The following is a 17,388-nucleotide window of genomic DNA, read 5'->3' as shown; positions in this document are numbered from 1 at the left end:
GTATCACTTTGCATTAAGTCAGAGAGGGTTTATAGCGTACGGATTGCACAAGAGGAACAATCAGATGAGAGACAGATAACAGACACAGGTACAAACCCATTATAGTTTTATTTGACATACAGGTGCTTTTGATTCCTAGTCAAGGAGCTTTAATGAGAGCACAGATTCCATTTACACAAAAAGAAAAACCAAAAGTAGATTAGATTTATCACATATTTGGATAAAACTAGCTTTTGTCCAAGACGTACAGAACACATGTTAATGGTTTTCAGCCTTTGACCGTACTCCTTTGATCGACAGCGTGCAGATTCTCCTGCAGCTGTCATTTGCAGTGATTATGAAGATGTCACAAGATGGCAATAGCAAACTCACTTTTATTTTTTCTTTACAAATTCTGCACCAAATAAAATAGAGATCTAAAGAACAGGAACAACAATAATAAACAATTGTTCTACATAATGTTGCAAAATCTACATTCAAAAACCATGACGCGCAATGTTGTAACAGGGCCCCATTAAATAACCATATCGACAAGCACATAGTATGACGTCTTTGTCCTGTCTGTCAGCCAGTCCTCCACAGACATTTCTCACTTTGTTCTTCAGTCCCAACAGCAGTCTCGGCAGTGTCTCCTGCACTTCTCAATAGAGACACTCTCTCAGTGGTGGAAGTGAAGGAGTGGAGGCTACAGGGTAGAAAAAAGACTTTTTAAAGTCCATAGTGGCCCAAGCCTTGTGGCTGCATGTGCCCCATCCCGCTTGTGCATAAACATTATATTCAAATCATACAGGTAGCAGCAACACCCCTGCAGAGAGGGGTCGAGGGGGGGTGAACAGTGGGTGAGGGTGGGGGAGTTTTGGAAAAGGAAGAATGGGAGGATAACAGGAGGAGGATGGGGAGGCGCTAGACTTTTTCTGTCCAGAGCGCTACTGTACAAGGCCTTCTCCAGGGGTGACCGGGTCTGTGTCGTGGCCTCTGCGATGCCTGTGCTCTGTTTTGTTCCTGTTATCAGAGTCTTCACGTTCACCTGTGTCTCTCTCCCTCTCTCGCTCCCTCTCTCTCTTCCTCTCCCGTCGACCCTCCTGGTTCTCCTTATCTTTCCGGTTGTTGCGATTCCTCCGTTCTCTTCGCTCGTTCTTCCTGCGTCCTCCTGGAAGTCAAGGAAAATGACAAAGATTAATAAAGCAGAGAAGAGAATGGAGCTCTACATCTTCTACCTGTCAGTTTCAGGACATAGTATTCAGTTAAGTGTTTAACTTTGCATCATTTCCAGAATCATTCCACACTGCTAATCAGGTTTCAAGAGCTTCATTGTCCTAAGCACAACTATTCAGTCCCTGGCAATGAAACTTTTAATAAAACTAACAATGCTCAAACATTTTCAATAAAGCATGTTGAATGTTGGAATTTTTGTAGCACACTAGTGCAGCATGTCAAATTGAACCAGTTTCAAAAAAGTCAGCCTGGCAACATACATGATCTGTGATTTACAGGAACCACCGTATATCAAACAATCCCTGCGTCTGAACAAGCGAAACCTGTTGAGGCAGAGTGAACACATGACAAACACGTGGTGCAGCTTTCCTTTTAAGTGCAACCTGCCCTGAATCCACCACTGGATGGCAGTGTTTAATCACAGACAGCAGCCCTCTCCCTGTGATGAGCAGACCATTGTCCAAAATAGAAAACCTTTAAATAAACCCCCAATTTATCTGTTCTTGCAACACCATCTCATAAACAAAACCAAGAGTTTTGGAATGCTGAAGGTTTATCTCTGCTCGGGCTACAGTTATTAATGATAATAACAAGATCCACCCCCAGGGAGGTTGGAGACAGGACCTGCAAGCGAAAGCAGAGGAGGCCCTTTCCTGTTGTTGCACTGCTGCTGCTCATGTGTGAGTGGAACGGAGCAGCACGGCCTGCTTGGCTGGTTGGCCGGCCAGTCGGGGATTGTGAAACTGCTGAAGTAGGCAGTAGGCACAGACACAGGGAGAGAGAGAAAGAGAGATAAAACGAGAGAGAGAAAGAGATCTCTCTCTGTCTCCCTCCCGTCCGCTTCATGTTTGGCTCCCCGTGCTCATCCTCTCCCTCTCTGCTTGTTCATTAATCATGGCTCTGTTGGACCAGGGGCCATGTCTGACCCACACATTCTGGGCCAGTGATACCAAGCTGTACCTGCCCTCTGTGTTTAATCGTCTTCTAGAAATAATGAAGGGACAGGAGATGTATGTGCATATGTGCATGGACACAGTATGGACAGCACAGTGTGCACATATTGCAAGACAGTGAAAAGTAAGTAGAAAAAAAAATTAAATCTAAGATGGTGAAGATTGGTGGGTGCATGGATGGATGGATGGATGGACAGATGGAGTAATCTGGTGCACTGACTCATTCAGGGTCTGCCCCCTGTCCTCTATAAACACAGGAAGTCCCCTTCGCTCTCATTGTTTTCTCTGTCCTGACACCATTTACAACTATTTACAAGTTCAGTGGATTAGTCATACTGTAGCCTCCGTGCTTTTGTCAAGCCAGAGGAGAAACCTAATCCATGCCAGTGTTGAGATGATTAGGAGAGTGTTTATCAAACCGACCTGCGCTTGGTTAGTTGGAACATTTTCTGATGGGCTTTTTGTAAACTGTGTGTTGACATGTGTGTAATGGTCCCCAAATGAGACACCTTCGGAGGTTTTGGAACAATTTCAAGAGACATTTAGCACATTCCCAAAAGCCAAGTTTTAATGAATAATGTCACCAAGTGTTTGAGAAACGTTAAAGAAAAGCTTTCGGGTTTGACTTAATTAGAGGTGGATCTGCACTTATGATATCAGCAGGGACATCACCAATTAGTCCTGTTTCAGCCGAGACTTGTAATATATGTCATAACTTGCTAATTCCTTTTGACATATACTCAATTGAAAACAGTCCAAAGACAATATATATTTAATGTTTCACCTCGTCAACTTCATTGACTTTTGTAAATATCTGCTTAGTCTGAATTTGATGCAGCAATATGTTTCAAACAAGTTGGGACAGGAGCAACAAAAGACTGGGAAAGACGTGGAATGTTCCAAAAACACCTGTTTGGAACATTCCACAGGTGATTCTGTTATTGATGTTTTACACAGCCTGTACAGTCTGTACACAGTATTGTAGGTGTTATTGTAGGTACGGCTTGTATTGAAGAAATGCAGTTATACTGCATTATTCAAATTCAAAATTCACTATAAAACTAAATATGTGAATTACGCTTTTCAAGTGAAATTATTGTGTTTGCTGTAAGGGCTTCCTGTTGGTTCAAGTCAAATTATTTCAAATGCTACAAAATAGAGATAATGCAACATCCTTTAGAGGAATAGTTTGAAATTATGGGACATATGGTTCTTCACTTTCTTGGTTATACCACTCTGTCTGTTCAATACTGAGAAGGAGCCAGGAGGCGATTAACATAGCTAAGCATAAATACTGAAAGCAGGAGGAAACACGCTAGTCTGGCTCTGTCCAAAGTTTAACAATGCATCTACCAACACACAGTTAAGACTGAGACTATTTCTTGGTGACCAGCGGCCGGGTGCTGTAACTTCCTGATGTCACCACTGGTTGTCTTGAAATAGTTGCAGCAAGTAACTCCCTGTAAAACTACAATGTGTCACTTTTAAATTTCTGTTTGCGTTCAGATTAAACAATCAAGATACAATTTGTTAGTGAGTTTTAGAAATCCTGGCAGGCAGATCTGTAAACTGTGGACGGAGTCAGGCTATTCCCTGTTTCAAATTTTTTGTCCTAAGCTAAGTAACAAGTGCTCTGGCGTCAATCTTTTCATCCAATTCTCACTATAAAGCAAATAAACATATTTCCCAAAATGGGAAAAACTATTCCTTTAATGTAGTTTCTGTTGGCGTAGCTTCCACAGCTGTGAAGCAGCTGAAACATTTACTGTATTTAACACCAAGCCCTTGAGTATTGTTGTCTAGCAACAGCTCATAAACTGCATTGCATTCTGTTTATCTATAAAGCACTTCTTGGCAAACTACCTGAGTATCTCTCATGGCTTCTTAACTATAAATTATGTTGGCACTGCACTAGGTCTCAAGACCATCTGGTCCTCGAGGATTACTATGTCAATACTGAGACTAGGAAACTAGGAAACTGGGAAAATGCTATGCACCACACAAATGTAGAAACTTAGAACTAGACAAGCTGAATTTCTTTTGGTGAAAATAGGTGTTTTCATTGAATTGATGTTATCTCTCATGTTGTTGTCCTCGGCCTGTTTGTTGTGAAACCTCTTTGTGTATCTTTGATGTGTCTCTATTGCTTTATATGTATTATAATTTAGTTTTATTGTTTTGTAGATGTATTTTATATGTGTTGTTATCAGGGCATCATTGCAAAAGTGAGCTTGCTCTCAATGGCCTTCCCTGTTTAAATAAAGGTAATATATAAAAGTAAGTAGACAACACCACAATGACAATAATACTGGTGTTACATAAGAGAGCGCTTGTAAATCTCTGTAGTCACTCATGTACACTGCATGCTCCACTTACGATTTTGTCACTTGCACTCGGGCTGGATATGTTAAAGAGTTATTATGACCAAAACAGTATGATTATTGACATTCATTTCAATTTATAGTAAATCTGGATCCAGTCAAAGCCTAGTCTGTAACTTATATCAGGCTCCGCAAATAATTAGTCCCACAGTCTGTATTCAGATGACTTGTCATCAGTGAGTGTTTAGAACATTTAACATACAGTATAATCTCAGTTAATGGAGGAGAATGTATGTAGAAATGTGTTTTCCTCTTCATCCTGTGTTATTCCCCTGAAATCCCTGCCTGCACAGTGTGGACAAAGCCACTAGTGTGGACCTACCGAACTGTCTGTGGCTGTAATGTAACTTCTACAAAACTGTTGCAGTGATCACAGAGAGGGGCTTTACTGGGTGAGACACTGCACACTCTGTGTGTGTGTGTGTGTGTGTGTGTGTGTGTGTGTGTGTGTTTGTGTGAGTGACTGTACTGGCACAATGAGCGAGAGAGCATGCAAGTGAAAGAGAGTATTGAATGAACTAAAGAACAAGGTGAGAGTAGGAAACCGACCGAGATCAAATGAGAGAATGGCACTGAGGGTAAGGGCAGGTGTGTGTGTGTGTGTGTGCGGTTGGAGGAGCACTGTGTGTTTTATGGTGGCACATCCTCCGTGGCAGGCGTTCTGTCGTCCGGGGAGCTTTTGGCGGGAGCCAGGCTGGGATTAAAGGCTATGGGCTGTCCCACAAGTGGAATGCCTGCCGCATGGCCGCCAGGATGTCATGAGGGGGGCTCTGGGTGTGTCAGTGTGTGTGTGTGTGTGTGTGTGTGTGTGTGTATGCGTGTCTGTGTGTATCAATCCCCCTTCACTGACTGGTTGATGCTAGCTTGCTTAACTGGATGTTTCTCTGTGTGTAATAGGTCTGTGTGAGTGTCCCTCTCTCTGTGTGTGTTTGTTTGTGTGTGTGTGTGTGTGTGTGTGTGTGTGTGTGTGTGTGCGTGGGGGGGGGTTAAAGGGTTTGCAGAGGGCACGCGCTCTCTCCAGCTACGGAGGTGAACAACAGGTCCCTTGAAGGACAGATTAACCAGCATTATGTTGAGAGAAATGGCAGCGGATGAAGACGTGTGTGTGTGTGTGTGTGTGTGTGTGTGTGTGTGTGTGCGCGCACGCGCACGTGCGTGTGCGTGTGTGTTCACGTTCACAATCTCCATCCGTGGATAACGGAGGAACAGAGCAAAGTTTTTCTGACTCTAAGCCTGAAAATTTCAGCATGTCTCCTGGTTTTATAACTTTTTGGACGTGCTATCTGTAATTCAAAACATTGTTCAGGGGTCTGGACCAACTGGAAGTTGTGTTTTTGCAATGGTCCAGTAGAACTGGAGACTGTAACAGCTTGACGCTTAAGTCTGCACTTAGGGAATAGTAGAGGCCACTCTCACATTTGTGCATTAAACATGAACCTGAAGCCAGGAGTGGGTTACTGATGCTTAGCATAAAGACCGTGAGCAGTGGAAACAAGCTAGCCTGGCCTTGTTCAAATTTAGGAGAATTCACCTGCACCAGCACCAAGAATAGTCTCAACATGCAGCTCTCCATCAAACAAGAAATGGCATTTTTTTTTTGTTTGCGTGTGGTTCAAACAAACAAGATATGCATTAATCTGTGAGCTTTAAAGGTGCTACTAGGTGGATTTTTAAAACTCTGGACAGACAGGCTCGCTGTTTCCCCCTATTTCAAGTCTTTATGCTCAGCGAAACTCATCTAACCTCGGCTTACATGATTTTCCTAAATTCAGCTGCCTCGCAGAGTTAAAGCTAATCACCTGCTGGCTCGACCTTCATACAGACATGAAGGTGGTATGGTTCTTCTCATTGTGTTTCCCAAAATGTCAAATTAAACTAAAACCTCCTTTAAGAAAGAATAGTAACGAATGAGCAGACATCTGCATTTTTGAACCCAAAGTGACACTAGTATCAGCTGGGGACATGTGACGTGAAGTTGTGTCATATTTAACCTTGGAAGGAACAGAAATGTATTGCTAACAGGTCAGCTGGATTTAATGATTTGTACTATAACAAAAGCTGCCTTTGATTACACTTTGAGCAGGATCATTTTTCTAGGTTTGAGATGCAAAGTCTCAGTTTGAGGAAAGTTAAAAGTATTGCATTGTTAAGTAAGTAAGAAAAAAATCGACGGAGAGCCAACAGGAGTAACAGCATGGCGAAAGAGGATGAAATGAGCAAAGACATAGTATACTCATGTGGAGGAGTAAAAGGATGTAGCAAGGAGAAGAACGGGAGGAGGAGGCAAAGGGGGAAAGTGCAAAAAAGGAGGAAAGGAAAAGGAGGAGGAGGAGGATGTATCAGTGTCTGAGGGCTGCTGGAGGATTACCGGGGGCTCTCTGAGGTCGGACCACTGACCCCCTAGCGTGTGCAGAACGTAAACAGCAAGGAAAGGACGCGCCGAAGCAGATAATTAGCTCTCATTCACCGCAGATGCTCTTGGAGCTGGGGCAACTGGGTAATCACAAGAGGGGACAACGTCGATAAACGGGGACTGTAGGACTGTAGTGTGTGAGACTATGTTCAGCTCTTTCTTCCTTCCTTTCTTTCTTTCTTTCAGTGCACCCCCCCGAAACACACACACACACACACACACACACACACCAGGCTCAGGCTAGATCAACAGAGCCGTCGACTCCACACTAGAGTCTCAGCCCCGACCCGACTGACTGGGAGCGCCAACAGGGAGCTTATATGGGGGTCTATGTTTTCTTTGGTGTGGTAGGGAGTGTGTGTGTGAAGGGAACGAGGATGGGGGAATGGATCAGCAGAGAGATACAGATAGAAGAGAGAGGGAGAGGGATAGCGGGGGTGACAGAGGGCACATTTCACAGTCTGCCTTACAAATCACGTCGACCCAGTTGACTCTCTTCACAAATTACCACCAAGAGCAACGGCTGTGTAGTTATTTCAGTGAGACAAAGATTGTATGTGTGTGTATCTGTGTGCATGTGTGTGTGCCTGGTGTACCCAAGTGTGCATTTGTCTGACTTGTTTGAAATGGAGAGGGTGTATCTGGATCTGGATTTGTGTGTGCATGTGTTGGTTTGCATGTGTGTGTGTGTGTGTCTGTGTGTATTGGCAGCTGTGGGGATAAACCAATACTGATCCCCTGGTCGCCGCGTGCCTCCCAAGGGGAGGATGTTGATGTTGAGCTGGCTGTTTCTGCTCTAGAGTCAACTGCTTTTCTGCTGCATCACACACACACATGCACAGAAACGCGCACATGCACAGAAACGCGCACATGCACACACTGTTTGTTCTGTAAGTGTGAGGCCCCAGGGGGCTGGATCTCAGCCTCCTACCCTGTCTGCGATCTGTCATTTAACACTACAGAGCCCAGGCTAAAAAACAACCAGCCGTAGCCGCCAACCAGCTCAGTAACCACACACACGCAGTACACACGTAACACAAAGCGATCGTAAATGCACCACAGCATCGGCTTTTCTAAAGAGACGAGCCCGTCTGAAAGCAGTTTTCACTCTCTTCATTAGAAATGATCACGCTATTCCCTGTTTACTAGGAGCAGGGAAAGCGGTTTGACTGTTTAAAAATCCAAAGAGCTCTCGTGGGAAAACACACAACATACCCATTGCAACATCACACATGTGTGTTCCCCCCACTGTCCTCACTCTAACCACAATGACAATCCTCTGAGTAAACAGTCGTAGTCCTGAGCGGAAGAACGACTAGCTCTGATTGTACAAGCTGAAGCAGCAAGGTCTGGAATTCATAGAGAGTAGAAGTTGTGCCATGTGTCACAAATTCAGTGTTGGCAGTAAGCTTGATGGGTCAACAGCAACTACACGAGACGATGTCTAGAACATGACCATTTTAAAAGTTTAAGTTGCTGGATCACCAGGATCTGGAGTCAGGATCTGACACCCAGCTGGAACTCAAATGCACTGTTTCCTTTACCTGGACATTTCCTCCTCTTGACCAGGCACTCTTTGATCTCTGAGATCTCAGGGCAGGGGTTACCAAAGGGTGATGGGTACTGGACGACCTGTCGTGTGCGGGTCTCCTGGCCACGTCTGAACCCACAGGTTCTACCGGGCCGAGAGCAAGGGCTCCACTCGCTCCACTCGCCCACCTCACAGTGCACTGAATTGAGAAAGAGAAGTGATGTTTGGTTATGATATGGCTCAAAATTATGTTACTCTCTTTTCTTCTTCTAGCTCATTTGCTAGTTGCATTTGTTCTATAACAAGGGCCAAAAGTATGGCATGGGCCCCTACCCACAGGGCTGGCATCTTGGGCCGTAATTTTTCACACTGGACTGACCTTGTGCTGTGCAGTCCATGAGTTTGTCATTGGGCTCATAGTCCTCTGGACAGACATGGTGGCACCTTCCACTCAGCTGGTACAGACCTGGCCGGCACCGCGTGCATGTCTCACTGTTCACACACGACTCACACTCTGCAGGGCACTCTGCAAAGATCAAAGCACAATGACGTTTGAATATCTGACACATAATCACGTTTTATGTGACAGCTTCACTCCAAAGTCAGAATGATTTTGTAAACTCTGCATGACTAATGGGGGATAAATACATGGTAAATAGAGTCAAATAAAGGTTGAGCCCCAGGTTTATCCTTGTCCCTGATAAATGCGAACTCTACGAACACTTACTGGGAACACACTCCCTCTGTGCGTCGCTGCGGACCAGCCCCTCAGGGCAGTTCTCCTGGCACTTGCCCAGGTGAAGGTAGAATCCTGCTCGGCAGCGTGTGCAGAAGTTCTTGTTGAAGCAGGAGTCGCACTCCGACCTGCACTCTGACAGAGAAACACAGACCCACCGCCAGCGTTTATTTAAACCGTACAAGTTATCAAGTGTGTCCTGCGTGTTAAATATACAGGGTGTCAGTGTGTGTGTGTGCACGTCTCACTGGGAATACAGCCAGGAATATAGGCCACTGCGGTCAGATTGATGTCTTACTGGGAGACTTGTGATGTATGATTTTAAGTAAAGCAATACTTGCTATAATTTAATGTCACATAACGGAAGCAGACTTGACAGGCATGAAGTTTTTCAATTATTGGAATACACACTGTGTGTATACATACTGCTGTGTTTAGCAAGCAGGTCTTGAAGCTGTTGCTTGTAAAGTAGTGTATATGGAGGACGAGCATCTATTTTGACAATGTCTGGGAGCCGACTAGACTTCTTGTGCTTATGTTTGTCACATGTAAGTAAAACACACTGTTAAGAGGCCACATTTAACTCAAGGCAAGTTTGAGATCCTTTGCTGTGTGTGTTTGTTATTACAGAGCATTATGCTGAATCAGAGAGCAATTAAAAACAAAAGTCTGGCTACTAATACCACGCCTGCAGATTTGTGTTCACTTAAATTGGGAACATGCAAAGCAAGGAATGTTTTCATTAATATTCCTTTATCACTCTACAATGCAAATACACCAATTATGCCTTACTTGTGCAGGTGTTTCTTTCCGGGGAGCGTGTGCCGTAAAAGCCCGGAGGACAGGAGGTCATGCACACCCCGATCTGCTTCATCCCAATCCTCTCCAAATGCATGAAGAAGCGCGGCTTGCAGGACAGGCAGCCATTGTAGTCAGAGCAGGTCAGACAGCCGCCCTGCTGGCACCCTGAGCTCACACCAGAGATCTCTGTTGACAGGAGCAAGGGGACGTTTGAGTATGAATTTCATATGGTACAACTGGAAAACTAAAATATCACAATTACTTTTTGGGCATTTAAAATGATTAAGTGCAATTTTGATTATATTTGGAGAGATTACAACATTTGATAAGCCAAAGTGCCCGAGTTCAATGCCAGACACTTTGGATACCTTGCAAGTAATACCAGCCTCCCTCTCTTTCACAGCTCACAGCAGGAATTCACCTGTCTGTTGGTGTCAAAGATGGTCACAGTAACCTTCTAGCAGCTTTTCTGTAAAACTGGAACGCATTTAGCACCAAAACATCTTAGGAAAATAAGGCAGTAAGAAACCAATCAAAATCTGACCTGTAAGTTTTGACAGAAACTAGCCATGTGAGCTCCATGCTAGATGTGCACCATGAGCTCTGAATAGTATTTGCGCGGAGTGCAATGAAATATTTTGTTTTTTTGGAAATGATTAATCATTTTTTGTTAGGGTACCTGCACAAAACAGGATTGGGCTGATAACTAAATCAAGAACGTTGAAACCAGATTATGAAAGTTATGAAGGCTTATTCATTTCAAACAGTGTAGTTTTACTGCAGATGTCAGGTCAGACTGTCCCGCTGTACCACTGTGCACGGCTCTACAATACCAACATCAGTGCTTCAGCGATAACGCCTGCCTCTTGATGCACTGTTTTTATATTTCATGGTGGATCAACAATGTTCCATTATGATATCAGTATCCACGTGGTTTAGGTTAACAAAAAGACAAAAAAAGAAAAAGAAAATGACTTTCATCTCCATAGGTACTCAGAGTTCTTTTCAAATAAGGAAACAATCCGAAACTGCATGTTTTTCTTAACATTTGATGTAAATTTAAGTTTAGCATTTTAAGTATTGAAATATTTAGGTCAAGTATTGTTGTGTCATGTCAAGACAGAGTCAGCTGTATGATGAAGAGGATCTATTTCACATGTAAAAGTGTTTAATGGCAGTATCATATAGGACTAATCACCTATGTGCGATTGATAGCACAGTGCCAAAGATAGTTATTTATACTGTGTTTACGTCCCGGTTCATGTTCATAAGAACTGAAGTGTTTAGTTTATGCTGATGTATTTAACAGAAGAATTTTTATCCCCCACTCTTAACTAATTTGTGGGATGATTCACCAGACTTTGTCTGCCATGGATAAAAGCTGTGGTTGTACGTTTTAATCATTTTAATTGTATGGTGACAGCTTTGTCACAGACATTTTTAAAGCCTGCCAAGTTTCAGCTTGTGTATTTCAAAGTGATAGTGTGTTTAAAACATACAGGTATATGCAGTGCTAGTAACATACTGTAGAAATGTAAAAAGATTACAAAAACGTAGGCCTTAAAGTCTCAAAGAACTAACTGTATTGAAGAAGATAAAATAAATTCAGTGTGATTTCTTGCTGTCAGTTTTCAGGAAAAACTTGTATATCATCCGTTCCCATATCTGATTGCACCTAATGTACAAAAACAGTAACAAAGAGGGTTTGGCTAGGTGGATGAGGATGTGTACGTGCTCTGAAAGAAGACCACAAGACACACATGAGAGGTTCCATGATGTTGGGTTATTCAGAGAGGATACTGCTCTTCTTGTTATCCTGATGCTTCAGTAACAGAAAAGGTTTTTATGAGGAAATGGGTTTAACTCACTCCTCTATTAGAAAAACCATTCTGAAAGTGGCACAGGGATTTTAGGAAGAAGCCTACCACTACCAGATGTAACACCTGTGACACAGAGTCAGTATATAGGTAAAGACCATGAGAGCAGTTCCATGTTTTACATACTTGTGCAAACATGCTGTATTGGTACTCTATTCACAAATGCATTATTTGGATAATAATGCAGTAGTCACACATGGTAGGCAAATCAAAAGTCCCGGTAAGTGCCCAAGGAATTACCCTTCCTCCCCAGCCTTGACATCTCATGCCACGAGTTTGAGATGGCCCTCTTCTGTCTCCTCTGAGTTCAGCGTTTAGCTGCCAGTTTACCATAGATCACTGATACTTTGTTTGAAATATCTCTGCAATCTTTACAACTGCTGTCCATTTGCCCACATGTGTTCCTGCCAAGCTGCCCTGATTCACAGAAGTCTTAAGAGGCAGGAATTTGGCCTTGCACTTGCACTGACAAAACCTCAGTTGGACAGTGGTATCTTGCACAACATAACAACAAAGTCACATATGAATAAACACATTCACATGCTTTCACACACACAAACACAGATGGAGAAAACAGAATTGTGCAATAGAAGTAACACGGACAAAAACATTTTGCCATAAGTATTGGATTGGATGTCTACCTCTTTATAGGATTCCATCATGTGAGACACTTGATTTCCCTTTGCTGTATCCTGCGTTTAGCTTTAAACCTGAATCAACCCATCTTCATCCTCCACTGAGCTGACCTGTCGTGATAAACTATATATACACAATTAACACTATTAGCACCCTTGCACCCACATGCCTTCATTTTTGGATGCGTCATCACAAACAGGAAGCTCGGAGCTCGGGTTCACTCTCTGCGTGGTAATTTTGGCCAGTTGACTCAATGGTCATTGACTCCCAACTTACTCTTACCCCCTTCTTTCCCTCTGAAGTCTGTACTCATTCACCCCATCACCAACTAATCCCTCCATCCTCCCTGATATCTCTGCAAGTGTTAGATATCTGCATCCTTGGAGGAAGTTTGGATTCTTACAGGCACTTGTCAGTTAATGGGTCCCGAGTCAGTCTGGAAAGGCAGACGTAGAACGTGGACTTCAGCTGCGACAGAAATGTCTCATAACTGAGCTACATCACGGCTGAGTACGTGGATACGCTGTGTGATAAAATGTTTGATCTTTTTCACATTTTCAGCATCTCATCCTGAACAACAATAAACTCATACGAATTTACATCATTCAAATGTCACAAAATGTTAACACTGTTTTCAGTCTCACAGCAAAATTTAAGGAACTGAGCACTAGAGTACTTTGAGTAGACCCTCCTGCCCCCCTCCCCTGTGTACACACACACACACACACACACACACACACACACACACACACACACACACTGTGTTGAGAGGCTCTTTAATATTGTTGAGGGGAAAATAAACATTAAAAAGAGAGAATATGTGTGTCCAAAGCAGACACCTCAACATCTATATATCCTACTTAAGAACTTTGCTGTGTAAAAATGAACCTAGTTCATACAGCATGTACAAATCCTTGTCTGATATTCGATTACATGTCAGTTTGCTGCAGTTTGAATAAGACCCTACAGCCTGAGTCACCCTGCTGAACTGCAAAACGATTCACGCTTAACTCCTCAAGTCTGACTAAACTACACTGAACAGAGCTGCAAAGAGCAAAGGTAACCCCAGGACCTCTTTAAAACTACATAATAAACACACCGTAAACCCCCAGATGCTGCACCTCTCTGCTTTTTTAAAAAAATGTCCACTGGTGGTCATGGGGGAAAAAAAATAACCAAAAAACAAACAAAAAACAAACTGTCCCGCCTGTGGTCCACACTGCAGATGTGAGCTCTGTGATTGAATGTGAAGAGGAGGAGATGTAGAGAGAGGTTTCAGGCCCAGGTGGCCAGGATAAAAACATCACTTCGAAGGTCTATTATTGTAGATCACAGACATTTTTCAGCCATGCTGGCAAGTGATACATGGAATATTCCAGTTATCACTGCTCTTGTCTAACAGACTTAGTCACAGAGCACATCTGGAGACCCTCAGCGATAACGTGGCTGCAGCAAGAAGAGAAAAATATACTTTAATGACACTTATTTCACAGTGTCATGGAAAAAGGCTGGTTGTAGCTCAAGAGAAGAGACATAATGTTGGACCCTGGGGAGATATACAGTAGCCTATGACAGATGAAATACGTCAGACTTAAGAGTGCTTTCAGTATGGTGTTTTGATGGAGCCTACTGTCAAATGTGCATTAACTCAGGTTTTGAACAGTAACAAGAACAAGATGGCTCATGATTTCAAATGCTGAGATACTGAGTTGAATTTCTCTCTAGGCCAACATCCATAAATTCATGAGTTCCATGAAGTGGCAATGAAATTAAAATAAACTGAACATGGAGGCTACTTCACCAAATATGAGAAGAACTGTGAACATGCATTTGAGCGCTGATCAGCCCTGATACCCGGTGAAGCACCCGCCGTGCCTGAAGTCTGCTGCTCTGACCGCTAGAGAGCGACGGGAACCAGGAGACATGAGTGCAAAGAGCAGCAGCTGCTGGCTTCAGGTGACGGGCAGAACAATTAATTAATCCAATTAAGGCTCAAAGGAAGCATATTAAAAGTGGACTAAAGATGATGAAATGACTGAAGGTATCACGAGACCATACAATCTGAGAGATAATAGGCTGGAGCATGTGCAGGAATTAGGCGAATTCAGCCAGTTTGAGAATAACCCATTTCGTTAAACAGCGCAGGTGGAGTGCGTAAACTTGACATGATGCAGAGAAGTAGTGCTGTGAGTGTGAATTTGGCGATAGTAGGTCTCTTGTGCTATGTTCAATCATAATCCGAGAAACCAGTCACCCTCACAATTAAGTTTGGATGGTCTTCTTTTAAATGACATGATGGAAAGAGAAAAAGAGCAAAAATCAACGGCAGATAATTTTGTCATATCTAGAAAAACTCGCATCAATGGAACATGGCTCAGTGGTCCCTGCCGTGCGCCTGTGTAGGATTGTGAGGTGACTTACAGGTACAAGTGTACCAATTTACTACACTGTGCTTGTAACAATGTGCCAGTCATTAATTTAGATAATTAGAATCGACTGAACATTGGATTCTCAGCTTTGCCGGCAAAAGTAAAATGCAGAATGGTGAGCTGTGTGACTTGACGCCTCTCTGAGTGAAACAGGCCAATATATGATGAATTAGAAGGAAAAGGGAAGGCAAGGACCGTGCTGAATGTGTGCACCAAACACCGGGCAGCATCGTAGCGCACTTTACCCCACTTACGTTTATGTTGCCGGTGCCTGGAGCTGCTGTGCTGCTGACAACCAGTGTAATCCATGCAGTGCAAGATGATCAGAACAAAGGAGATCAGTTGTAATTGCATAGTAGCCCAGAGATGAGACTCGTAAAGCCAATGTCAATGTTCACCAAATCACTTCTTGGATAAGATTCCGTTTTCTTCCCCCAGACGGAGGCAGAGTGCGGAGGGTAGATAATTCCTAGACACAGCAGGACCCCCAGCTATGTGGTGATATGTGGTGATGGTAGTGTACGGTGGCCCAATGATGCCTGGGCCGCTTAGACTGTAACATCCTGGATAGGATCTTCATATGTGCCAAGAAAGCCAGACTGAGTCAGGGATCCGTTATCCGTGCTGTGATAAAGAACATTCCCTCCAAAAGTCAAAACGAAACACACCAAAAAGCTCGATTCTCATCCGGCGCGCGCAGCAGGAGAGCAGAAACAATCATTCGAGTAGGTTAGAAAGATGAATAGAATTGTGATTTGTGACTAACATGATTGTCAAAAAGTTTGAGATATGATATCCATGTGTAGAACTCCAAATTGACCTCTCTCCCTCTCCCCTCGTTTCACTCGGTGGAGATGCGCCGTGCGTCCCGGTGCGTGTGGATACCTTAACGTGTCAGGCGCGCTGATGGTCTCGGCTTCATCTCAGCATCAGTTAAAGTACAAAAAAAGTAAAAGACACCACGAGACCAACACTAGTCGTCACAAATAAGCAATCACTAAGTTGAAGGTTTCTAGTTCTTTTGGCTGTCGAGCACAAGCACACACCTCCTCTCGCTCTCAGGGGCGGCGGGCGACTGAACCAAAGTAAATCTCCGCAGTTTCAGCGCTTTTCTGCTTTGCGTGCAGGACCCATTCACTCCCCTCCTGCCGGCTGGCTGATGACTTCAGCCCTCTGCTGTCTCTCTGTCTCTCTCTCTCCCCCTATGAGCTCCAAAGTTTATTTAGAGGGCAAGCCCCCCGCGTCAGAGACAGCGAGAGAGAGAGAGAGAGAGAGAGAGAGAGAGAGAGAGAGAGAGAGAGAGAGAGAGAGAGAGAGCATGCTGAAGTTATTTCAACTAGCATTTAGAAATGTGTACTGCAGCTTCACTATGATTCCCTCCTGTCATTCCGCTTCATTTTATGCAATGAATCTAAAACTGATGTGACTGAGGTGAATGCACTCACCTGCTTCCCAAATTCTGCCTGATATAAGGGACCTTTCCCCGTTTAAATTGACAACAGGTCTATTTGTTTGGAAATTAATTGCTGAAGCTAACGGAGGCGTTTTTCTCACGCAATGAAATGACATCATAATCAATAAAGTCATTGTAAATGATTTTAATTTGGTTAAACACATTCTGGACACGATCCCAGCGGCCACATCACGGCTTTGAATGGGAACACGCAGTTGTAACAGCAGGTGTTAATCAAGATGACATTTTGTGCTCTTAGATTCCTCCTCCTATTGCTCTTTTCCTCCAAATGTTTGTATGAGTGTGTTTTCAAAGAAGGAAGTGACAGGCTCACTGAGATTATAATTTATCCACCATGACAATTTGAGATCAGCACAGATATTACTGACTTTACAGTGACCGTACTGTAATATGGATTTTATTTCCAGGGTGTATGTGTGCATATGTTTCTAAAATTACGCCAGGAAGAATGGGACTGAGCACTTTGAGTAATGTGGCCATACTGCTAGTCTGCATGTTGTTGTTTGAGACTGATCTCCAAAAATGCAGCTAAGGATGTGCAAGTGTAACAGAAACTAATTGATTCATGCATCAGGCAGCTCAAAGGACACTGTAGATGATGGGAGAGGTACATGTCGATCTCATCACGTTCTCTTCCAGTGCAACCATGTTATCCTTTTAATTTCAGCGGCGGTGATGGTTGACATCAGCCGATGAAGCAGCAGCATCTCCTCTTATTACCTCTAGAGGGAGTTAGTTCCATAAAAGCTTGAGGCACATTGTCATAACAGACAAGCATGTGTATCAGCGAGTTATGATAAACTGCAGCACTTGACCTTTCCCGGCTGAGTCCACATATGATGTTGTTTGTATTGTTACAATGCAGAGCAAAGATCAAGAGCAGAAGGCCACTAAAATGCAAAATATGTATCTTATTGTTTTCCACAGTAATGGTACATCATC

At 43.4% G+C, this 17,388-nt stretch overlaps 1 protein-coding gene across 1 annotated transcript; it reads right to left on the bottom strand.

Moving 5' to 3' along the window:
* Positions 1–90: 90 nt before the first annotated feature.
* On the bottom strand, positions 91–16,165 carry rspo3 (R-spondin 3). The gene is made up of 6 exons (XM_076736646.1): positions 15,227–16,165; positions 10,022–10,216; positions 9,221–9,364; positions 8,873–9,019; positions 8,507–8,692; positions 91–1,150 (listed from the first exon to the last, which is right to left on the bottom strand). The coding sequence occupies exons 1-6, from the start codon at positions 15,324–15,326 to the stop codon at positions 927–929; spliced, it is 996 nt and encodes a 331-aa protein (XP_076592761.1). The 5' UTR covers positions 15,327–16,165; the 3' UTR covers positions 91–926.
* Positions 16,166–17,388: the final 1,223 nt, after the last annotated feature.

The sequence above is a fragment of the Chaetodon auriga genome, chromosome 8, assembly GCF_051107435.1.
Source record: "Chaetodon auriga isolate fChaAug3 chromosome 8, fChaAug3.hap1, whole genome shotgun sequence".
NCBI lineage: Eukaryota > Metazoa > Chordata > Actinopteri > Chaetodontiformes > Chaetodontidae > Chaetodon > Chaetodon auriga.
The sequence above is the reverse complement of the archived record's forward strand: the minus strand, read 5'-3'. Positions and strand labels throughout refer to the sequence as shown.